At 39.6% G+C, this 25,937-nt stretch overlaps 1 protein-coding gene across 1 annotated transcript in view; it reads left to right on the forward strand.

The window, feature by feature from the left end:
- LARS2 (leucyl-tRNA synthetase 2, mitochondrial) overlaps nucleotides 1–25,937 on the forward strand; it is a 91,089-nt gene that overhangs the window by 19,799 nt on the left and 45,353 nt on the right. The window contains exons 4-7 of the mRNA XM_081344617.1: nucleotides 13,868–13,959; nucleotides 17,209–17,269; nucleotides 18,687–18,776; nucleotides 19,861–20,004. Coding sequence (XP_081200743.1) covers nucleotides 13,868–13,959; nucleotides 17,209–17,269; nucleotides 18,687–18,776; nucleotides 19,861–20,004 — 387 coding nt within the window. The remainder of the gene's footprint in view (nucleotides 1–13,867; nucleotides 13,960–17,208; nucleotides 17,270–18,686; nucleotides 18,777–19,860; nucleotides 20,005–25,937) is intronic.

Below are 25,937 nucleotides of genomic sequence, written 5' to 3' on the forward strand. Positions count from 1 at the left end.
AAAATGTCACGATATGTCGTGACACGTCACATGACATTGCGAGTTTGACATCCTTGATGTAGAACAAAAGGGAAATTTTCAATCCTTTTTACTACTACTACTTCATCATCATCATCATCATTATTATTATTATTATTATTATTATTATTATTATTATTATTAGTATTAGTATTAGTATTATTATTATTGATTTAATCTTCAATTTGATTCACAGTCTGGGACTGGTAAACATTTAATAGTTCAAGTTCTAACCAATGACTTAAGACCATGGTGGCAAACCTATGGCACGTGTGCCACAGGTGGCAGCAGAGCCCTCTCTATGGGCATGCGCACCGTCGCCCCAGTCCTAGGCCTTCAGCTGGGTTTAATAAAACCTTTTTGCTTTAGGCCTCCACCACCGTATGCAAAAAAAAAAGTTCAATCAATCAATTTCAACTTCTTACGAGAGAAAAAGATCTCGCAAAGTTGGAATTGATTGATTGAACTTTTTAGTCCCACCTAGTCTGCCATTACCACCACAGCCATGCCCATCCAATAGGCCACGCCTACCCAATGGGCCATGCCCACCAGGCACCCAACGTTATATAAGTGGGTTTTGGGTTGCAGTTTGAGCACACAGTCACTAAAAGGTTCACCATCACTGGCTTAAGAGCTGTTAAGGTAGCATTTGAGTATTTAGGCCAGGCGTGTCAAACTTACGACGTCGTGTGACATATTGGGACTTTTCTCCCATTGCTGGCAATGGGGTAGACATGGTTTCCGTGTGACACATCCAGCCCGCAGGCCGGCAGTTTGACATGCCTGATATAGGCAGTTCCAAGTAAGGTAGTTTTTTGCGAAGTCAGAATATTCAGGTCTATTAAGTTCAAAATTTTCATGTATCTATGTACTCCTTTGGTTATTGCTCCAAGGTCTCCTATTATTATTGATACAACCATTGATTTCTACCTCCACAATCATTCAATTTCAATTCAACATGTTTTCATCATGGTTAAACGGGTTTGGAGCAAGTTTAGTCTGGCTCTTCAACAGAGCACACAAGCCCCCCCTCCCCCATAACAAGGTAAAGCTCCTTGGGGGATGATGATGATGATGACGATGATAACGACATCAGCTGGGTTCTTTTGAATATCCAATGTACCATCTTTTTCCATGTTCCTGTTGTATTTATTTTAAAATCTACATTTAAATCAATCTCAATATATCAGGAAAAACCTGTTCCTTTTGTATAACATCTTTTAAACACAGTTTATCTATAAAAAGTGTGTTTGATGTGTGTTTGATATAGAAGAGCCAATTTGATGTAGTGGTTAAGACATCAGGCTAGATACCAGGAGACCATATGTTCTAGTCCCATCTTGGGTATGAAGCCAGCTGGATGACCTTGAGTCAGCCGTGTTGTGTCAGTCCTAGGAAGGAGACAATGGGAAACCATGTTTGAAAAACCTTGCAAAGAAATCTGCAGGATTTGTCCAGGCAGTCTCCAAGAACTGGACCCATTTGAATGGAAATTTTTTAAAAAATCCATAGAGGCTGATATCTTACAATTAACTTCATCATTCAAAACTATCCTTCATTGTTTCAAATGTTAAAATATTTTACTTCATCATGCATTTATAGTCAAGTTTGAATTTTCTTCTCCTTTAATTGTATTCTTTAACTTCTTATTTATTTTATTTATTTAGTTATATTTATATACCGCCCTATTCCCTGAGGACTCAGGGCGGTTTACAGGGAATTAAAAATCCAAAATACAAAAATTAAGAACCAAATTAAAAAATATTAAATTGACCCTGTAGTCGATTAAAAAAAAACCCAAATTAAAATTTCTCCTCAGTCTGGGCCCGAGAGCTCGAAGAGCCAGGTCTTCAGGCCCCGGCGGAATGATCGGAGGTCGGGGGCAGTTCTCAGCTCCACCGGCAGCTGGTTCCAAAGGGCAGGCGCTCCCACCGAGAAGGCCCTATCCCTGGGTGTCACCCGCCGGCAATCTCTTACCGGCGGGACCCTGAGCAGACCCTCCCTGTGGGAGCGCACTGGGCGAAGGGCGTTTGATGCCGGCAGCAGGTGTTCCCTCAGATATCCCGGACCCAGGCCATGTAGGGCTTTATAGGTGATAACCAGCACCTTGAATTTCACCCGGAGGGCAACCGGAAGCCAATGCAGCTCACGGAGTAGAGGTGTTACATGGGAGTATCGGGAAACCCCCATTACAACTCGTGCGGCCGCATTCTGCACCAGTTGAAGCCTCCAAGTGATCTTTTTTTTTATTGAAAAGTTTTATCATACATTTTATCTTTAACAATCCCCCCTAGCCCTCCCCTATCCCTCCCTCCCTACCCCTCCCCCCCGACTTCCCAGAGCTAAGTACAAGGTATAAAAAACCAAAAAAAAACCAATCGTAGACATTCATATGCTAACAACCATAAACTCTGAAATCCATCTCTCTCTAGCTCATATAGGGTAATTACAAACACTATTAATATAAGATATATAAAAAAAAGAAAAAGAGAAAAAAAGAGGAGAAAAAAAAAGGAAGACTTATTCAAATGCTACATGAAACTTCTTAGTCCCATATTTGTTCTGGATATACTCAATCCATTTTCTCCACTCCATAACATAACGTTCTTGCGAGTGATCTTTCAAATAAGCCGAGATCTTTGCCATCTCTGCCAGGTCAGAAACCTTTAAAGTCCATTCTTCTACAGTCGGCAGTTCCTCCTTCTTCCAATATTGGCCTATTAAGAGTCTTGCTGCCGTAATTAAATTCAACATCAGCTTAGTGTCCACAACCGTAGCATCTGTAATTATACCCAACAAAAAAAGTTGCGGACAAAACTTTATCCTTTGCTTGAAAATCTTCTGCATGTTCCACCAAATTTTTATCCAAAAGGCCTTAACCTTTTTACAAGTCCACCATATATGAAAATATGTTGCATCTTCTTCACCACACCTCCAGCATTTAGGCTGATAGTTCGGATACATACTTGCCAGCTTTTTAGGATCTAAATGCCATCTGTAAAACATTTTATAAAAATTTTCTCTTAAATTTTGAGCTTGTGTGAATTTTACATTCCTCACCCAGATCTTTTCCCACGTGTCCATTGTAATAACTTCTTGGATATTTTGGGCCCATTTAATCATACAATCCTTAACGAGTTCTGTTTCTGAGTCAATTTCTATCATGTAGACAGCGTTACAGTAGTCCAAACGGGAGGTCACAAGCGCGTGAGTAACTGTGCATAGGGCGTCTCGGTCCAGATAGGGACGCAACTGGCGCACCAGGCGAACCTGAGCAAAAGCCCCCCTGGTCACGGCTCCTATATGGTCTTCGAAATTGAGCCGTGAATCCAGGAGGACGCCCAAGTTGCGAGCCCTATCGACGGGGGGTAACACCTCACCCCCCATCATTAAGGATGGAATAACTTGGTTAACCCGAGATGCCGATATGCACAGCCACTCAGTCTTGGCGGGATTGAGACGAAGCCTGCTTCTCCCCATCCAGACCTGAACCGCCTCCAGGCACCGGGACATCACGGAGAGGGCATCACTGGGTTGGTTCGGGGTGGAAAGAAAAAGTTGGGTATCATCAGCGTACTGATGATACCCCACCCCAAAACCACGAATGATCTCGCCCAGCGGCTTCATATAGATGTTGAACAGGAGAGGCGAGAGAATCGACCCCTGAGGAACTCCACAAATGAGAGACCTCGGGGCGGATCTCTGCCCTCCTGTCAACACCGACTGCGAGCGGCCCTGGAGGTAGGAGGAGAACCACCGTAAAACGGTGCCTCCCACTCCCAACCCCCTGAGACGCCGCAGTAAGATACCATGGTCGATGGTATCGAACGCCGCTGAGAGATCTAATAGGACCAGGACAGAGGAGCAACCCCTGTCCCTAGCCCTCCAGAGATCATTCACCAGCGCGACCAGTGCCGTCTCCGTGCTGTGTCCGGGCCTGAAGCCCGATTGGTACGGGTCCAGATAATCAGTTTCCTCCAGGAACAGAGGGAGCTGATGCGCCACCACACTCTCAACAACCTTCGCCAGAAAGCGAAGGTTGGAGACTGGACGGTAGTTGTTTAAAACAGCCGGGTCCAAAGCAGGCTTCTTGAGAAGGGGTCTCACCACCGCCTCCTTCAAGGCGGCAGGAAAGACACCCTCCTTCAAGGAAGCATTTATTACTGCATGGAACCAGCCTCGTGTTCCTTCCCGAGCCGCATAAGCTAGCCAGGAGGGGCACGGATCCAACAAACAGGTGGTGGTGCTCAGTCTCCCCATGATCCTGTCCACATCATCAGGGGAAACAGGGTCGAACTCATTCCAGATAACGTGCTCAAGACCGCCTGATTCCTCCACATTAGACTCTGCCCAGTCAGAGTCCAAGCCGGTCCGGATCCGAGCGATTTTGTCCGCCAGATGATGACTAAACTCCTCGGCTCGTCCCTGCAAGGGATCCTCTCTCACCTCCTGATTAAGGAGGGAGCGAGTCACCCTAAACAGGGCGGCCGGGCGATTATCTGCGGACGCGATAAGGGCGGCAAAGTAGTTAGACTTCGCCGTCCTCATCGCCGCAAGATAAGACCTTGTAAAGGTTCTTAACTGCAATCGGTCGGATTCGGATCAGCTGGATCTCCAACCGCTCTCTAGACCTCGTCTCCGCCGCTTCATCTCCCGGAGCTCCACAGAGAACCATGGGGCCCAACGGGATCTGCGTCGGGTCAGAGGTCGCATGGGTACAACGCAGTCGAGTGCCCTGGTGGCTGCCATTTCCCAGGCCTCCACCAGGGCATCGACTGGGCTGTGGGTAAGGGTGATAGGTATAGGCCCAAGCGCCCTCTGGAACCGATCTGGGTCCATTAGGCGCCTGGGGCGGAACCACTTGGTCGGCTCCGCCGCCCAGCGGCGGGGGATGGCATGACGGAAAACTAGCCTCAGGAGGTAATGGTCTGACCATGAGGGGTGATGGACGGAGAACCCCCTCCCAGATCATCCAACCACTGTCCAGACAGGAACACCAGGTCAAGAGTGTGACCCCCCTCATGAGTCGGGCCCTCAATAACCTGGGCCAGGCCCATGGCTGTCATGGAAGCCATGAACTCCCGAGCTAACTCCGACGACCCTCCCAGTGATGGCAGGTTGAAGTCTCCCAGGACTACAAGCCTGGGGAACTCCACCGCCAACCCTGAGAGGGTGTCGAGCAGCTCGGGCAGGGCTGTTGCCACACAGCTGGGCGCCAGGTATGTAAGCAACAAGCCCAACTGAACCCGAGGACCACACCTCAAGAGGAGGGTTTCACTCCCGGCCATCTGGACAATGGTGGCCTCCCGGGGACATAATGTCTCCCGAATAACCACTGCCACCCCACCACCCCTGCCCTGAGCCCGTGGCTGGTGCAGCACCCGGAAACCCGGCGGGCATAACTCGGTGAGAGGCACCCCTCCCTCCGAGCCCAGCCAAGTTTCCGTGATGCACGCTAGATCCGCACATTCCTCCTCGATCCGATCACGGATGAGGGGAGCTTTATTAACTACGGATCTAGCGTTAAAATAGACCAGCCTGAGCTCAGGGGCCTGATCACCCTCATCCCCGGGTAAGAGGGTGCTAACCGGAGGGTCGGAGCGCGCCACCGCTCGAAGATAGCGGTGGCGCGATCCCAGATGTTGATATGACCCTCCGCGCAAACACCTGCTGCCATACCCTATCGCCGTGGGGATTCGATGCCCCACCCCCACATTCCCAGCGCCAGCAGCCACCTCCCCCAACCCCGTCCCACCAGGACCTCTAACAGGACCAGACTGAGTGCCGGTTACAGGTTCCCTCCCCACCCACCCCTCCCTCCCCCTCCGTAACCTCTTAAAATAACCGGCTAAAAATCTGATCAGGGGCCTCTTAGCGCGTCTTAACTCGAGGCCCCTATCCAAGCCCAACCACCTCTCGGAGTCCCAAAGCTTGGGCCCGTCATTAAGGGGAGTATGAAAACAGGCGACAGGTCGCGCCCATGAGGCAGGAACCGCCCTAAGGGCATACAAATCCGCTTCGGAATAATGATGGATCATATAGCACTCAATTAGTCTCTTGGGGCCGATGTTGAAAATATGGCCAAAGGATTGTTCGTTGATGGTACAAAGATGGAAAAAGAACAGGTCCAGTGGGCATATCTCTCAATCTGCAAAGCCATCTCAGCTCTCACCCGAGATGGAGTTCCAAGGGACAACCTCAGCCGTCCTCTCACTCCGGCTGAGGAGTCTAACTGGAGCAGAGAGAGAGAAGGGGAGTCCTAAGCCAGGCCCACCCCAACTGGTCTCCCACACCAGTGAGGTGGTCGCTGACCAGTCCAAAACCGTCCTCCCACCACGGTTCGGTCCCGTCCACACTGGATTATCCATAGGGAGATCTTCGTTCCCATCAGGTATGGAGCTAGCCGTAATGCCTGCCTGTCAACATAAGAAGTAAGGAACAGGCAGGCCAGGCCTCTGTCAATCCTCACAACGCCAGCCCGCACCGCCAGTCTGGGGGGGGGAGAACAAAACATTCTCTCCCCAATGTCCATCCAACTTCTTCTCTTTTCCTCTAGTATCCAACTTTTAAAGTCTTATCTTTATTGTTTTTTTTTTAATTCAAAACAAAAGCATTTGCTGTGGAACGGATTGTTTATAATTAATTCCAAAATCTTATTTAAACTTTATCTGGGTCCTTAGTATGTAATATCTTTCTAAAATATGTTTTAATCATTCTTTTGCTGTTTATTCCAACAAAAAAAGTTCTTGAACTTGTAGTTAAAACTTTCTTTTGTTAAGAATTGAAGGGAAACTCCCAGTATTGTCAAACTTGTTGATCCAAAAATTTCTCACAATTGAAAAGCAGTAAACAAGCCATTTATGAAAGTGATTAGAAAAAGAAGTATGCTAACCCAGTTTGATTTCAAAGGCTCTAACTGCAGCTTGAGTAAGACTTTTGTGTTATAATTTTCTTGTGAGAAATAACTGACTGGAGCACTTAACATAAAATTCAGTAAAATAAGAAAATGAATAAAAAAGTAAAAGAATAATAAAAAGTAGAAAACATTCTGATATGCTACATAATATAACAAATAATATATCCAGTTATCAATCCAAAACTAATTTGCTATTAGTAAAGATGAGCTTTGTAACCTGGGGATACAAACTTAGCAATAAATTGTTTCTTTAAAATTTTTGTCTGCCAGAAGAATTTTGCATACAATTTATCTGGTCATTTGGAAAATGGCTAATCATGGGTATTAGACGCTTACTATGCATATCTCCAGAATAGTGACAATAAAGTAACACATGGGCCAATGGCAGGTTGTCAAAGCACTACAGTGTAAAGGCCCAATGGAATTTATTAAGTAAGAGCTGGCTAAAATTTTAGTTTAGTTGAAATAGAAGTTACTGTGTGTCAATTATATTCCAGGTGGTATTTTTGCTGGATTCAATTTATAGTTCTTTATCAGAGAATTGTCTAAGAATTGCTTTTATTTATCCCAGTGGCAACTGGGCCTCTGGTGCAAAATGTGTTTCCAATTTACTAGATACAGTTATGAATAATTAAATGTAATGTAAAAACAATAATAGGAGTAATAGTACTAGTAACAATTTCAATAATAATAATACAGTATTCATTTCATATGTCTACCAGTGTTGGCGTACTTCAAAATAGTGGTAATTTGAAAATTAAAAGTGATTTTTCCACTTTAAGCCTCACATGAAATTAGAATTACAGATTGCAAAAAACCAGGGCTCAAGGAAATTAATTCAATATTTTCTCAATCTTGATTTTGCAATAATTACAGTCGTAGTCATTAAGAAATCATTTATTTTAATGGTGGTTTGTTAAAGTACCAATGATGACTTGTTCATATATAACACTGAGCCATTACAACTGCATCAAAAGCTTTTGAGGACCCTCATATAACCAACAATTGGCAATGCAGGACTTTTCAGGAACCACCAAACATAACAATATCCTGCACAGTATCCACAAGACATAAAAATTAAATAGAAATGCATTTTTAAAAAAATTATTGACCAAACTCTTTAGAGATTTTAAAATATCATAATATTTGCATGTTGCTGTATAAATTTAATGATCAGTTGAAATTGGGGTTAAAATTGGAATTAAAAAATGGCTTCCAAATCAATTACCGGTAATGGCCAGAAAGACTTAAAAATTGCCGAAATCTGAAACAAATTCAACTTTCCTTGCAGAATCCTTGTGGTCCTCAGACTACAATTGGGAACAGTTGCCATAAACATAATTTATAAACAACTGAATTCACACATCATGCTAAACCAATAACAAACAAACCATAATGTGGCTTAGCAAGAAAATTCAATTTAAGTTTCCTTAACCCTGCTAGACATGGTCAATAACTGGAGACAAACAAGGAAATGCATGATAATAATATCAAAATGTGGGGAAAGGTTGTTTAAGAGAATAATTACAATTTAAAGACATTGAAAGAGAATTATGAGTTTTAGTGGAAGCCCACAATTCTAATACAATTCTAATATCTTTCCTTTCTTAGGGTAGAAGCAGGCAGATTTGTTCTGAAATGCTGAAAGTGCAGTTTTCACTTACTTATTTATTCAGTGTATATAAAACTTTTACGGTGACTCTGGATGGCTAACAAGGTTAAATAACCACATTACAAAAGCAAACAATAAACACACCATGTTAGCAACAAAATATGATATTCATATAGGAGGCCCAAACTTAGAAGGAAGTTCCAACTTCAAATTGGTATCTTAAAGGGTACCAATGGACAATTAGTAAATGATTAAATAGAGATCAAACTAAGATGGAAAGCTAATAATAATAATAATAATAATAATAATAATAATAATAATAATAATAATAATAATAATAATACCCTTCATCCACACAGTGACGTTGACAGACTCCATCTACCAAGGCAAATAGGTGGGTATGGAATGCTGCAAGTACATCAGATGGTTGAAGAAGGAAAAATGGCTTTGGAAGAATATCTGAATGACAGTGATGAAGATGCACTGAAATTAGTATATCAGGAAGGCTTACTGACTACTAGAGAGACCAAACTGGCCTACAAGAAAAACCAAATGAAGAACAGAATAGAGGCATGGGAAGGCAAAGCACTACCTGGCAAGTACATTAAAAGAATAGCTGGGAAAGCAGATAATAACAAGACCTGGCAATGGCTAAGAGCAGGAAAACTGAAGAAAAATACCGAGGAACTAATTCTGGCTGCACAAGACCAAGCGTTAAGGACTTGGTTTGTACAAAGTCAAAATTGAGGAGACAGCAACAGACAGTAAGTGCCGCCTATGCAAAGAAGCTGAAGAAACAGTGGACCATCTGTTAAGCTGCTGCAAGAAAATCGCACAGACTGACTACAAGCAGCGGCATGACAAAGTAGCAACAATGGTGCATTGGAAGTGTCACTGCGTGTTTTTTTAGTTTTGCCAGCTTCGCTCATTCCTAAGTGTACATCTCTTTCTGCTCTGCACCTGTGTATTATCTTATCATGTAACCATAGTGACTCCAGCTATGTCCAGCCAATGTTTTGGTTTTAAACAGTGTTGTGCGCATGCTTAAAAAAGTTCTCACAGTTACTACTTTACTTTGTTCTTCTGCCTGATGAGAGAATGTAGTCAGTCTAGGTCTTTTGTTTTCTCATTAAACAAATTTTACTATAGAACATGTTTTGGATTTCTTTTCTTTGATATTGACCATGCAAATGAACCACTGTCCATCCACCTCTGGTCGGACTGTTAATTGTTCCGCGACAGGAAGATCTGCAAGAAATATCATTTGCCTGTAAGCAAGAACTGGTGGGATCATAAAATAGAGAAAGTCATAGAAAATGATAAAATTAAACTGCTCTGGGACTTCAGAATTCAAACAGACAAACACCTGCAACATAACACCCCGGACTTAACAATTGTCGATAAGAAAGACAAAAAAGTCAGGATAGTGGATGTGGCAGTGCCTGGAGACAGCAGAATAGACGAGAAAGAACTGGAGAAGATAACAAAATACAAAGACCTACAAATAGAAATAGAAAGACTATGGCAAAGGCAAGCAACGCTAGTACCAATAGTAATAGGTGCCTTGGGTGCAATCCCAAAACAACTGGAGCACCACTTGAACACCATTGGCATTGATAAATTCACCATTAGTCAATTGCAAAACATAGCCTTACTAGAACTGCTTCCATCCTGCGACAATATCTGCAATACCATCAAACATCCACATCTGCCTATCCCAGGTCCATGGTAAGGACTCAATAGGTAGACAAAAATGCCAAATCCAATCTGCACATCTGGCTGACTGTGCGATGATGATGATAATAATAATAATAATATAATAATAATAATAATAATAATAATAATAATAATAATAATAATAATAGCACTACAAACTAATGCCATGAAAGCAAAGATACAAAAATCTACTGACAATCCAAATTGCCGACTTTGCAACAACAAAGTTGAAACTGTTTCACATTTAATATGTGAGTGCAGCAAAATCGCGCAAACTGATTACAAAGCTAGACATGACCAAGTTGCTAAACTAATCCACTGGGCATTGTGTAAAAAATACGACTTGCCTGTGTCCGAAAAGTCGTGGGAACATAGGGTGAAAAAAATTGTTGAGAATGAGAGGGTGAAGATCTTGTGGGACTTCTGAATACAGACAGATCGCCATTTGGAACACAACACACCAGATATCACAGTTGTAGAGAACCGAAGCGTAAAGCTGATTGATATCGCTGTACCAGGAGATGCCAGAGTCGAAGAAAAAGAACTGGAATAAATTACAAAATACTGTGATCTGGCCATCGGAACTGCACAATTAATGGATGAAACACGTAACAGTGATACCCATTGTCATCGGGGCACTGGGAACTGTCCAAAAACTTTGCAAAATACATCAAGAAATTACAGCTTCCTGCAATAACTCCAGCAAAGCTACAAAAAACTGCGCTACTCGGAACATCTTACATTTTAAGGAGATACCTGGTTGATACCTAGGATGCTGGCAGCAGCCCGTGTCAACCATTAGCGCCAGTCAATTTGAGTGTTCAGTTGACTGAGTTTCATGTTTTATGAATAAAAGTATAATAAATAATAATAATAATAATAATAATAATAATAATAATAATAGGAAGGGATCTTGGAGGTCATCTAGTCCAACCACCTGCTCAAGCAGGAAACCCTATAGCATTTCAGACAAATGGCTGTCCAGTCTTTTAAAAACTTCCAGTTTTGGAGCATTCACAGTTCTGGGGGCGGTTGTTCCACTGATTAATTGTTCTGTCAGGAAGTTTCTCCTTAGTTCTAGGTTGCTTCTCTCCTTGACTAGTTTCCACCCGTTGCTTCTTGTCCTGCTTTCAGGTGCTTTGGAGAATAGCTTGACTCCCTCTTCTTTGTGGCAGCCCCTGAGATATTGGAACACTGCTATCATGTCACCCCTTACCCTTCTCTTCATTAAACTAGACATACCCAATTACAGCAATCGTTCCTTATCTGTTTTAGCCTCCAGTCCTCTGATCATCTTTGTTGCTCTTCTCTATTTCTAGAGTCTCAACATCTTTTTTACTTTGTGGTGACCAAAACTGGATGCAGTATTCCAAGTGTGGCCTTACCAAGGCATTGTAAAGTGGTATTAATACTTCACGTGATCTGGATTCTATCCCTCTGTTAATGCAGTCTAGCAGTGTGTTGGCTTTTTTGGCAGCTGCAGCACACTGCTGGCTCATCTTTAAGTGATTGTCCTCTAGGACTCCAAGATCCCTCTCACAGTTACTACTATTGAGCAAAGTACCACTTATACTATACCTGTGCATTGGTTTTTCTTGCCTAAATGTAAAACCTTACATTTTTCACCATTGAATTTCATTTTGTTAGATAGCACCCAATGTTTAAGTCTGTCAAGATCCTTCTGTATTTTAAGCCTATCTTCTGGAGTGTTGGCTGTTCCTGCCAGCTCGGTGTCGTATGCAAATTTGATGAGTTCCCCATCTGTCCCCTCATCCAAATCATTAATGAAGATGTTGAAGAGCACTGGGCCCAGAACAGAGCCCTGGGGCACCCCACTACACACTTCCCTCCATGTAGATGCAATTCCATTGAGGAGCACACGCTGAGTATGTCCGGTCAGCCAGCTACAAATCCATCTGGTGGTGATGCTGTGTAACCCACATTTTTCTATCTTATCAAGTAGTAGGTTGTGATCTACTTTATCAAATGCCTTACTGAAACACTGTGCAATAGAGATGTCAACATCCAACATACCTTAGAACAGAGCTTTTCAGCCAGTGGTATGCATACCACCTGTGGTGCATTGGCACCTGACAGGTGGTACACGACCCTGCCTAGCCTAGCCAAATGTAGCAGTTGAGGGAACAAGCCAAAGCGGTGCAGCACAGCTGCTGGGGTGAGACAAAGGCCACAGGATCGGCACTTCTAGCTCACCCGGAAGAGAAAAGGAGGGGGGAGGAGACAGGAGAGGATATAAAAGGAGGCAGTTTTGGCAGGAGAGGGAGAGAGAAAAAAGATGTTGGAGAAAGAGTCAGAAGAGAAAAGGCTTTTGTCATAGAAGTGGGAGACAGAGAGAGAGAAGGCTTTTGGAGAGATGTGTACATGAGAAAGAGAAAAGGCTTTTTGTGAGAAGCAGTGAGGAGAAAGGGAGAAGAGAAGGAAGGAGATGGGAATGAGAAAGAGGGAGTAAGGGAAGGACGGAGGGAGGGAAACAGGAAGGAAGTATGGAGATGGTAATAAATAAATGATGTTGTGTTGAATATACATCAAAAGCAGGAGATTCTATAACCTTTTTCCTCTGTTCTTTGTATTTTGTTGTTACTACGCAGAGTACATATTTGATATTTTATTTTCCATAGCATACCATTTCACAGAATTCCACTTGTCTTTTTTGTTTGGCAATTAATGTATTTTCCCAGATAAGTAACTGTTGCATCCCTTTCCTACTGTACACTTGCTTTATCAGATAACAAACATAATACCACACCACCAAAATAGCTAGATATAAGTGCTCTTCATTTATATTGCATTTACAAATGGCATAGTCACCTTGCCACTGATAGGAAGAATAAGAAAGTTCAGTTTTTTCTTCTGGAAATAGAAAGTAAGATCTCATCCATTTGTTAATAATATCTGATACCTAAATCACTGATAATTTGGAAATCTACCTACCTACTGAGTAGTAAAACCGTGGTTACCGTTAATTAGTCCTATCTCTTTCAACTGTTTTTCTTTCATACATGCAGAAAATCACGTCTTAACAATAGTCTGATTTGGAATTTAGAATGAGCCACAGTTCTTTAGTACCTGGCTTATCAAGACCAAAGCAAAGGTGTCCTTAAGGGCTTTCCAGTTAGCATCTCTTTCCAGAGGATTACTTAAACAAATAAAAAGGCCTTTGAAACTTACTTAAGGATTATGCATAAAGTGGATCCTTGGCATATTCTACTTTTAGAAGCCAGAACAATAAGGCAGAGTTAATTCCTGATCATTCTATTTAACTTAAACAAAAAAAACCCCTTGCTGATATTTACTGATGGAAGATAAAGGAAGGAAGGAAGGGATTATTTGTTTTGTTATAAGTATATGTGTAGTAAACATAATAGCACATCATCAAAATGACTGGATGTACACTAGCACGTACAAGGACATAGTATAGCATGTACTTGTTTTCAAGTAACAAAAAAATATCCTATGCATTATGCTTAAATTGTATGTGACAAGCATAGTTTGTATGATTTTGTGACAAACTGAAAATGCTGAATTTGGAAACACGTTTCATTATTTTGAGCCCTGAAATTCTGGAAACTCTTGTTTTTGCACAGGTGATAAATCCAATGGGATGGGATGCATTTGGATTACCAGCAGAGAATGCAGCAATTGAGCACGGATTCCATCCCGCAGAGTGGACCAAAAGGTTTTTCTTTTCCCAGCTCCTTGTGAAATATAACAGTACAGAAGTTGTCATAGTAAGAGGAAAACTGTGTTGATATAGGGTAGCCAAAAAATAGAAGAAGTCTGGTAATGCCCTTTCTGATTAACAAAGTTCAGTAAATTTTAGTTAAAAGGTTATGATTTTGTGAGTTACAATTCACTTCATCAGATGCGTAGAGTTGCTTAACTGTAGAATTTTAATTGAGATGAAATGGGTGTGGGGCAGAGAGGAGAGACAGGTTATACAGATTTGTTACAGATCTGTATGACAGATTACTAATAATTAAAATACTAATTCAGCAATTTCTTGCTCAGTCACGTTATTAAAGTCTCTTACTTCCAAAACAGTCACTTTTGTGGCCTGCAATAGAGTCCTGGGGGGGGGTTGAAATGCTCTGATATTACTTTGTTCTCATTTTGACTCCTGATATCAAACTTTTGTGCCAAGCTTGCCCTATGTCAGTGGTGGCGAACCTATGGCATGCGTGCCAGAGACAGCACTCAGAGCCCTCTCTGTGGGCACGCGTGTCACGTCCCAGAGATGGCAACCGTCTCTCTTCAACCAGCTGCCTGAGGTCCCACGTGGCTGGATGCATCGCAGCACAGCTGGTTTCCCTCCCCCCCTGTCCTGTCCCTCCTGGCCTCGCATGTTCTCATTTTCCCGGTTACGACCCACTGCATTGCCTCCTCTGCTGTCAGCTAGCTGTCCAGAGTGCGCCGGTTGAGGAGCCGGCAGGCTGTGGCTGCTGACAGACACCATTAGGCTCCATGCACTCACTGGCCTCTGTGTGCGGGGACTGATGGTGTCAGGCAGCAGCTGTCCTGGCCCCTACCTCGCCTTGCCTTGCCCTGTGGCAATCGGCACACCCATCCTGCCTCGCCTCACCCCGCAGGACAAGCCTCTGGCCCACCGCCCCACCTGCCAGAGACCCCCTGGATCTCCCCCAACCCTGCCCAGTCCCCAGAGGCATCCCTCCCCACGAGCAACATCAAGGTGACCACGCCTACTTTGGCCACACCCACCCAGTCTGCCATGTCCACTACAGCCACACCCACCCAGTGGGCCACGTCCCACCTGGCACCCGGCGATAAATAAGTGGGTTTCGGGCACTCGACCTCTAAAAGTTTCGCCATCACTGCCCTATGTAGAATCCAGAAAGACATTGCTGTCAGATTATATTATAGAGGCATGCAAAGCTGCCTCTAATCTTTTGTGTATTTATTGAGGCCTGTGATGGTGCTATTGGTGTAGATTTGTTGACAAAGTAGACATCTGGATTGGTTGCAGAGTCTGGTTCCCATCTTAGCATCATAGTTACATTCTTGTTGTTTGTGATAATTTGTTTCAGATTGGTTAATAGTCTGTAATTATCCATTATGGGCTGCACTTAATATGAATTTGAGTGGTTTGAATTGTGAGCTATTCTAGGTGACAACCAGTGGTGCTTTGTTGTTCTGTATTTGTAGTCTGATTTTTAATTATTGTTATTATTATGTTTATTTGTTGCCCTTTTTACATTTCATGCTATCAGAAAAGCTTAATAAAACCTGGGAATTGATCTGTTTCTATAGACTTATTTACTGGTCTTCTAGGACAGATAATTTGATTTTATTGGGTGGGTAGTAAAACATCGAGAGACTGAAACTTCTATCTGCACAACCAATCTATTTTTCTTTCCTTTCCATCACCTCATTTCAATTTAAATCCTACATCAATATGCAGTGGAGTTCCACAAGGTTCTGTCTTGAGCCTAGTGCTCTTCAACATCTAAATAAATAACCTATATGAAGAGATTAAATCAAATTTGCAGATGACACAAAGCTGGGAGGAGGGGATATCTGACACTTCAGAAGACAGACTCAAGGTTCAGAAGGCTTTTGACAGACTTGAGCATTGGATCCTATTCAATAAGATGTTCAGAGGCAAGAAGAGTAAGGCCCTTCACTTAAGCAGGAAAAAAACAGATTTCAGATACAAGATCCAGATACAGGATAGTCAGTGACTCAACAATAATGCCTATGAAAGGGATCTAAGTGTTCTGGTGGGCCACTTAAGTATGAGTTAGCAGTGGGCTGACTGAGTCTCACCGTGGGCTTAGATGTAGAGTCAGTTTCCTGGAGTAGTCAAATCAACTGGATGAATTGCTGTCTGAGCAGGCAGAGGAAGTGAGGCTGGCAGCAATCAACAGACACAGCTACTGTTGTTTTTCGAAGAAGGCACAGAACTATAGTATAGCTCTCTTCCAACACAAGAGCTCAAGGAGCTGCAAAGAAAGTAGAGTAAAGGCATTCTGCAAGACTGCTCATGCAGAAACTTTACCAAATGAAGAATAAAGGGAGATATGATAATAGTCTTCCAATACTTGAAGGGCTGCCACAGGCAAGAGAATGTCAATTTATTCTCCATAGTAGCTGAAGGCAAGCTCATCAGAAGGAGATCCAATATGGAACTAAGGAGGAACTATTAAGCAGTATTTATTTATTTATTTATTTATTTATTTATTTATTTATTTATTTATTTGGTTTATATACCGCCCTACTCCCAAAGGACTCAGGGCGGTTTACAAGGCAAAATTGAAAAACAATACAATATAAAATTAAATTAAAATAAAATTAAGTCTAGCCGCAAAATCACAATTTTAAAAACATTAAACCCCCCAGTCCAGACCAGATAGCTCAGAACAGCTTACCTCCAAGAATTGTTGGTGCTTCATCACTGGAGATTTTCAAAAAAATATTGGGACAACCATTTGTCTGAGGTGAGAACTCCTACCTTGGGCAAGGGGCTATACTAGAAGATGTCCAAGGTCCACTCCAACTCTATGATTCTGTGCATCAGTTTAGCTATTTCAGGAATCTGATGAAAGGAGTTATAGCTCATGAAAGCTCATACAGCAATGAAGTGAGAATTTGCAGCACTTAATCCTTCCTACATTAATTTAACCCTCTTTCTTAACAATGTTAAGTTTGTGTGTAAATTGGGTTTGTCTCAAAAATCTTGGACTGTGCACAGATTTGTCTGATTTAGTGTGTGCTGCTATCTGTTGTCTCTTAAATTGAGTGTAGAAGGTCACAGTGTTGTCTAGCAAAGTAATAGCCTTTCAAAAATATTGTAGCAAAATAAATGATAGTTAAAACTATTATGCAGATTGGGGAAACTTTCTGTTCTAACCATCATGGTTCATATTGGAGAACTGATAATTTTTCACAGAGATTTTGTTTTGCTTTACAGTAATATTCAACATATGCGAGAGCAGCTTGATGTATTAGGCTTATCTTTCAGCTGGGATCGGGTAAGGTTTTTTTAAAAATAAATATTTAAATTATTTTATTTTTAAAATGAAATTGATACATTTTAAAATGTAACTTTGCCTATGAACTATCTAAAATGTGCAGATTCATGGTTTTAAAACTATGTGAAGCTACTCCTTTTTCTGTGATTTCTTTTATATTAATTTTACTGTGTGACTATCCACACCTAGAAGCTGGCAGAATTGAATTTGATAAGAAAAAAAACCACAGAGAAAAGAGAAGGAGGTAGAAAGAAACAGGAAACATGCAAAAATGATTCCATTTACTTGCATATAGGCTTAGATACAATATGGTTGGCTGGAGAAAATATTTCATAAGCATATATATATATATATATATATATATATATATATATATATATATATATATATACATACACACACACACACACACACACACACACACACACACACACACACATATACATGGGGGACGCGGTGGCTTAGTGGGTTAAGATGCTGAGCTTGTCGATCAGAAGGTCGGCAGTTTGACGCGTGAAATCCCGAGTGCCGCATAACAGAGTGAGCGCCTGTTACTCGTCCCAGCTTCTGCCAATCTAGCAGTTCGAAAGCACATAAAAAATACAAGTAGAAAAATAGGGACCACTACGGTGGGAAGGTAACAGCGTTCCGTGTGCCTTTGGCGTCTAGTCATGCCAGCCACATGACCACGGAGATGTCCTCGGACAAGCGCTGGCTCTTCGGCTTTGAAACGGAGATGAGCACATACACACACACACAGACACTGCTGGGGAATTACTTTTGTACTCAGCCCTGGTTTAATTTAGAAAGCTGCTTACTTTTGTATATGGCCAAAATAATGCTTTGATCTTTGCTCTTGATATCAAGACTAAAGGTATACCAAATATTTGGGGTCGGAAATATTAAGAGCCTCAAAATATGTTGGAGCAGGGTTCATCTACTTTAGAAAGTAGTTTGACCTTAAACAATCCCATTTTGATAATAAAACAAAAGTTGAAACAATCCAGGACAGGATCAAAGCATTTCTAGCATGTTTGTGTATGGGGGGGGGATGTCATTGATTACAAAACATTTTTTGCAGTTTTTATTAAAATTTATGCAGATTCTTGACAGAACCTTTAGTAATATAATTCCTATCTTATCCTTCCCTAGAGTAACATAGAGGAGATGAGTGGCATAAAAATATAATAAATAAATATCTACAGTTTGTTAAACAGTGTTCCCATGTACTATCCTGCAAAATGAATGAGCTTAATTCTTTGCTTAATTTAACTATTGAGACTTCTAGTCTAAAAAAACCTCATTTGTTTTAATGGAGAAAATACTAAATTCCTTTCATAAAGTATGAGTTCTGCATCAGATTATTTTGTTCTAATTTATACTGTGATGATTTGATGGAATTTTTTTATGTTTACAGGAAATAATCACTTGCTCTCCTAAGTATTACAAGTGGACACAGTATCTTTTTATTAAGCTTTATGAAGCTGGTTTAGTTTATCAGAATGAAGTAAGTTTTAATATTGCTTTCAAACTGATATTGTAGATTACCTTTCCAAACTTGAGTACTTATTGCTTGTAAGACAGGTACGTAGCTCAAAAGATAAAAACTTCATTCAGTAAATCCATAAAGGAAAGGAGAAAGATGATTTGCTTTGTATTTAAACATTTCTTCCACTACATTTCAGTGTTTTTGTCTCCATTATGATAAATAATACAAAGAAATGAAACATTACAATTAATAACACATCAGCAAAAATAACACAACCATAACATTAAAGAATCACAGGAGCTAGATTTTTTTTTTAAAAAAATACTTGCATCAGAACAAATAAATTTGTGTGCCAGGCAAACGTCTTTGAAGGCAATTTTCTAAAATGGGACATCATAGTCAAGAAGATTTTTCTGTCCATCTGAGAAGGTCCCACTTCAGAAAGAAAATGCTGCAGCCAGAGAAGGTTTTTCAAAAATGTAAGCTAGATTCACATATTACACTCAAACAATGTTTCTTTTAACCAGTGCTTTTTTTGTAAAAGAAAAAGGTGCCGGAACTCACACATGTCATACAACCCGCCTTGCCTACCCTACAAGGTTCCATCCAAAAAAGGTGCCGGAACTCCGTTCTGAGCGTTCTGTGAGGAAAAAAAAGCCCTGCTTTTAACGATGGTTTATTGGATAGGATATAGTGGCCCAATTCAGAAAAATAAAAATATGTCTTAAATATAACCATGGTATAATCACAAATGGATTCACTGGCTTAGCATTTTATTTTGCAGGTATATTTTGATGTAAATGATCTTTCAGGCATTTTGGTTCCAACCTCGATAGAATGTTTGATTAAACATTAACTCCTTGCATTGGCGTGGAGGTGATTAGAGAATAAGTAAAATGTGATTTTAGTATAGATAGAAGAATAAAAGATAGCTTGAGTATAAGAGATAACTGGTTCTGGAAAAAAAGCTTTGGAAAATTGGTATGTGCTTCAGTGTTCAGGTAGTACAAATATTTGTGCCAATCTCCTACTTGAAAAATTGCCCAAGTTATGGGCTGGCTCATGCGAGTATTTCTTCTCTCTGATTTTGGGCATCACTTAGGCAATGGTGAATTGGGACCCAGTGGATCAGACTGTCCTTGCTAATGAACAAGTTGATGAAAATGGCTGTTCATGGCGTTCAGGAGCAAAGGTGGAAAAAAAATACCTTAAACAGTGGTTCATTAAGACAACTGCTTATGCAAAGGTATGAATATAAAGGTTTTGGAGAGGGGAGTTAGTCCCCAAAAATTCTAAATCATAAGCAAACCTGAAGGTCTTTGTATCAGTAGAAATCAGTATCAGTTCATCTGTAGAGAATTATTGTATATCTTTTCTCCTCTCTCCTGTGGTGCCTTTATAACTGCTTACAAAAATGGATAGAGTTGCATTAATGTAATGTTCTTAGGGCAGTTTGCTTCTCTAATAATGTCTTTTATTGCGAACAAATGTGTTAAAATGATAGGTCATGCTAACCTAATAAAATTTGTCCTTTTATGGCAGTTTCTTTATATTCAGTAACAAATGAAACACATTTCTGTGTGACAAGGATAAATTGAATGTCTTAAATCCTGATTTATCTGCACTAAGAGAATATGCCTTTGCCCAATTTTGGGGATTCAGCCTTCCTTGCATTACCAGTATTTAAATGAAGTAACTTCCCACAGAGAGAGAGAGACAGAGAGAGATCATATTATTTGCTGTATAGAGAAAAATAGTTGGATATGATATTAGAACTATTTTTGAGAACTAGGGAATATTTGGTATTCTTTTATGGCAAATTGGAAGGCTTCCTTAACTTCAACCTGAGATTTATTTTTTAAAAAACTAATCTGTGTGCTTTAAACATTTGTAATGAAAGAATGTGTCCCTTATCATTAATATTTGACAGACCCATTTGATTTCTTTCATATATCTTCAATGCTTTCTGCAATGGATTCAGTAATGTAAGACAAGCTTAATCACAAAACAGCAGTGGGCTAAATGTGTGCTCTCCCCCCCCCCAACTTCTGTAGAGTAATGAGCATAATATTATGAGATTCAAATATAAATAAAAGTCTAGATGAAGTTCAGGCATGTGCTTTCTAGTGGTGATGAAATCTTTATGTCTTGTTCATCTCTAAATGGAGATACCAATTATTGGACCCAACCACCAAGTAAGCCCTGTAATTTGGTTTATTATTTTTTAGCAATTTAAAACAGCTTCTAAAACTATTTTCAGGTATGGCATGGTATGGTGTATGTAATAATAATAATAATAATAATAATAATAATAATAATAATAATAATAATAATAATAATAATAATAATAATATAATATAATATAATATAATATAATATAATATATAATATATAATAATGTAATGTAATAACATAATATAATGTAATATAATATAATATAATTAATATAATATATAATATTATAACATAATAATAATATAATATAATATAATAAATATAATATAATATAATATAATAATATAATATAATAATATAATATAATATAATTAATATAATATAATAAATATAATATAATATAATATAATATAATATAATATAATAATATAATATAATAATATAATAATATAATATAATATAATATAATATAATATAATATAATATAATATAATAATATAATAGTCTAGTTTCTCTGTATTTTGTTTTCATCTATTAAACATATTCCTTGCCTGATACTGGAAATACAGTTGAGACACTAGTTGAAGTGTATGTTCTCAAAAATGCCGGGAAATCTATTTCTCTTTTTTCTTAATAGAAATCTAAACACCATCTATTTTTCATGATTTATCAACTCACTATATACTGTACAATTCACACATTCCAAGAGACTTTAGCTAAATGCAGACTCCATGTTTGACAATATTTTTTCTCCATTACTTCCCCCCTTTAAAAATATTATTCAGCATTTTACCTAATGAAAAGTTTTTGCTATTTTGTGATCTTAACTGCCTATTAAATACATTTGTTGCCCCAATATGAATTCTGTAATGAACTTATAGGTACAAACCCATCTTCCCCCTCCCTCTTCTGTCAGAGATCTTTCCTTTGAATTGCTATTCAGAGCTTCCATTTGGTGAATCAGCTGGGAGGTTATATTACAAAGATAAGAAAAAAATGCTCGTTTATCAGTGGCTTATTTTTTTTGTAAAAAAAGTTCATATTATTTTGGTAAACTTTTCAATACTTATGGCTTATTAGTAGTTTTCAATAAGTTGGAAGAATTATTTTTAATTCTTATTTTTAATAAGTCACGTTGGTTTTGATGTTCAATAGAGGATAATTTCACTATGTAAATCGTTTTTGAAGGGGGGAAATGAAAGAGAGTGAGAAAAAATGAAATGTTCTGGATAATAATCATTTTTCTTTGCAACATCTCAGATCAGTTTTCAATCTAGGTCATTACTTTGCTTGAAACATCCAGCTTATAATTCCCTTGTCTCACTGTCTCTTAGCAACTGGTACTGTTGACTGCCACTTTCCAACCATGTCAAGATTCCTTCCTGTAGTGCTAGAATTATGCCTTATAATAGATAGTTTGAAAAAGAGTAAAAGAAGTTCTTCCTTCTCCTGTTACTTTTTACATTCAAAAAATAGATATGGATTAGTGTTTAATGGCTGTTTTATTTTCATTATCTGTTTAATATCAAAATGCCTGACAGAAATGAAAAACTGGTTAAAATTGTCCCCGTTTCGATACATGAAGGTATATAGACTTGTTTAGTACACTTACTTTATGAAATTAGTCTTGTTTCCTTTTATGTTTATTTACAATTTTTATTTTCAAATATACCAGTGAAATTTTTCATCCTTCATATCCCACATTGGATACCCTATACTTTAGTTCCAGTCTAAAAGTAATTATTTTAGATTTTTCTTTAATTTGTAAAACAGGACCACCTTATTTTATGTGGCTAAATTCAAGCTTGGTGTTTTGGATTTTTTACTTGCATCTTCTTAACCATCTAAACCAAATTATCTTCCTTTATTGTGAGATAAATTGTAAATTTACTATCTACCTGGAAGCTGAATTCAGTCTGTTTTCTTTAATCTAAAATTTAAGCTCTTTTTAAAAAAGGATCATGTAGCTCTTTCAGAAGTCTTTTGGTTTTATTTTTCCTGCTCATATAATTTTCATGTAATTTTCATGTAATTAAGTGCAGATGTAACAAACCAATCCAACAAATGATGGTCAATTGGCCCAGGTACAAGTCATGTACCCATACAGTACTTACCTGCCTTGCTTCATTTTCCTTCTTTTATTGCTCACTGTATTCATTAAGACTCTCTTTCTCTTAAAGCCTCAGTTTCTTGTAACATCCAAATCAGAAAACTGGTTTAATGATTCCCACCCATCAAATCTTTATTAGGAAGGTGGGACACAGTCATTATTTACCTATCAGGGTAGATATCGTGATTATGCTTCCAGACTTTCTCAGTATTAGTTGGAACTTTTTAATTCACATTGTGAATTTTAAAATCAAATTAAGCTATTGAAAACTTTAGCTAAAGAAAGATATGATAATGGAGGAAGGACAAAGCAGGGAAGAGGACACAGTGAACACATAGTTTGTAGTCAATAAACTGATTGGGCATAAATTTTGCTAAATATGAACTAGTTCTGTTTGGTGGACTACATTATCGTGTTTTTTTCGTAAATAGTTAAAATATTCTTTACTATAAAGGAGATCAGGTGAAATTTGATCAAATCCTTGAAGTAGAGATATGTACTTTTAACTAAGGATTTTTTTAAGTAGCTACCTGTTTTAGCTATTTGAAATTATAGCAAGGATTATAAAGACAAGCTTGTTTGCAAGGATTCAGTTGTGCCTGTTATTGATTGCCTCTTTTGTTTCCTCTATTTAGCTGCTTTTAGCATGACTGTCAACTCCACTAAGAAGCAGGCTTTGTCCTTAGGAGTCACATTTAGTTCCATTGATGGTTCTTCCTCTACCTGCCCTCATTCTTCTAAAGATATTCATAATTCCCAATGGTGCATATTTTGGCATATACAGATATAGCAACAACCAGATATGCCAGGTCTATAATGCCAGCTGTATTGAAGTATGAATAGTCCCAACGTATGACTATAATGGAACCTGCCCATTACAGTTGAAAATGGTGAAGACTTCACTTAATGAAGCCCACCCCTGCTCTCATGAAGCATTAAAGAAATATGCGGGTGGTTAAACTGTATATTGGACTGGTTCAGTGGTGGTGGGAAGTTTTCGGAGGCCTAGCATAGAACAAGTCTACCTGCCCTGGGCCTCCTAAGGTCTGCCCCATTCCCTGAGGCATTCCCCCCATTGCCTTGGCCTCCTTCACTAAGCCACACAAGGTATCCTAAAACCAGACAGCAAAATTACTGACACGGTATAAGCGGGCAAAGACCTATAAACTATTATCAGCCTGCTGTGGGCTAATAGCTGCTGCTGCAGCTTTAGGCTCCCTTATGTGGCTGGGTTGGGAACATGTGAATAGCTGATGGAATAGGTAGAGGGGGGGAATCGATTAAACACTGAAGTTTTGAAGTATTACATAAATACAGTCTTAATTGATATAATTTACCTCTGTCCATTTCCAATTTTGTATGAGTTGTGTCCAATTGTATATGCCTACTGCTTTTTTCCACGAATTATTTCCTCTAGGATCTATTTATAATATTAATGAAAAAGCACCATAGAATATAGCATTATATTTATAGATTGATTCAATTTAAGAAGAGGCACAATGGCTCAACAGTTAAAGATGGTGAACTGGTCTGCTGGAAAGCTGACGGCCAGGGTTTAAGATCCGATCACCACGCAACTGAGTGAGTTCCTATTACTTGTCCCAGCTGCTGCCAACCTTGCAGTTCAAAAACATGCAAATGCAAGTAGATAAATAGTGGGAAGGTGACAGCATTCCATGCACCTTAGTATAGTCATCTTGGAAGTGTCTTGAGACAACTCTGGCTCCTTTGGCTAAGAAATGGAGATAAGCACGACTCTTTAGAATCAGACACAACTGGACAGGGGAAACCTTTACTGATACCTTTATATAAATTTAAAATAATATGTTTTATATTATTCTACATATATTTCTGAAAAATGAATGTTGTCCTATTTGAATTTTGCACCATGGCTATCAGTCATAAAATATTTAGCAGAATAATATTTAGAAAGGTACATCTAAATCTGCATGTTGCAAACTAATTGTGTCCCATTAGTCTATTGAAATAGCATTTTAAAATATTGTGGATGCGTTAAATAAATGTCATCTTCACCCTCAAAATTGTCAGCTTAAATGTTCTGATTTTAACACATCATTTTCATGTAGATTTCTGGTATTTATTAAAGTTCTTTCTGTCTTTACTCAGATGATTTTGATTGCTGTAACATCCGTTGTTCTTGCTTTTGAATCCGAATAATAACTTGTTATTTTCTTCGTTTTCTTTATATTATATGAGTGTTTCTAGATAGGTTCTTAATATATGCTGAGAACCTTTGAACATACTCTTATTTATTCTTTTGATAAATTTCTTTATAACAGAAGCCTGGCTTCTGTTTTTTACTGGAATTTTATTTAATAATTTTGTGTGGGTTTAGTAGACTTATGTAAACTAAAATACACATACTGTGTTTTTCCGAAAATAAGACCAACCCCCAAAACAAGCCCTAGCCTTATTTTTGTGGGTGAGCCTATTATAAGCCCTACCCCAAAAATAAGATGGGGGATGGGTGTGGCCAGCAAAAGAGGCGGCGAGCACATGGGGGCCAACTGTGTCCAGCAGTAGCTGCAGCCCACCAGCCCCTTGGCACAGTTCAGGTAAGTCTGAGCGCAGAGGCAGAGATGTGGGGAAAGCAGGCGCTCCAGACGTGCTGTGTGGCCGCCTGGCTCACGGGAGGCTTGCTTGGCAAGCAGGCAGAGGGACGGGGGAGGCAGGCGATCCCGGCGCAGCCGCGGGCAAGTCAAAAGACAGTGGAACGGAGTGTTTGGTGCACCGGGATCACCTTCCTTCCTCCTTTGATTCTACCTCCACCTGTTGCCGATGCCACTGTGCAAGCCTCCCATGAGCCAGGTGGCTGCGGAGCACATCCAAATTGCCTGCCTCCCCCCATGCCTCTGGCTCTCCATCAGGGTGAA

This window comes from Vipera berus (genome assembly GCF_964194415.1).
Source record: "Vipera berus genome assembly, chromosome: Z".
NCBI classification, from domain to species: Eukaryota; Metazoa; Chordata; class Lepidosauria; order Squamata; family Viperidae; genus Vipera; species Vipera berus.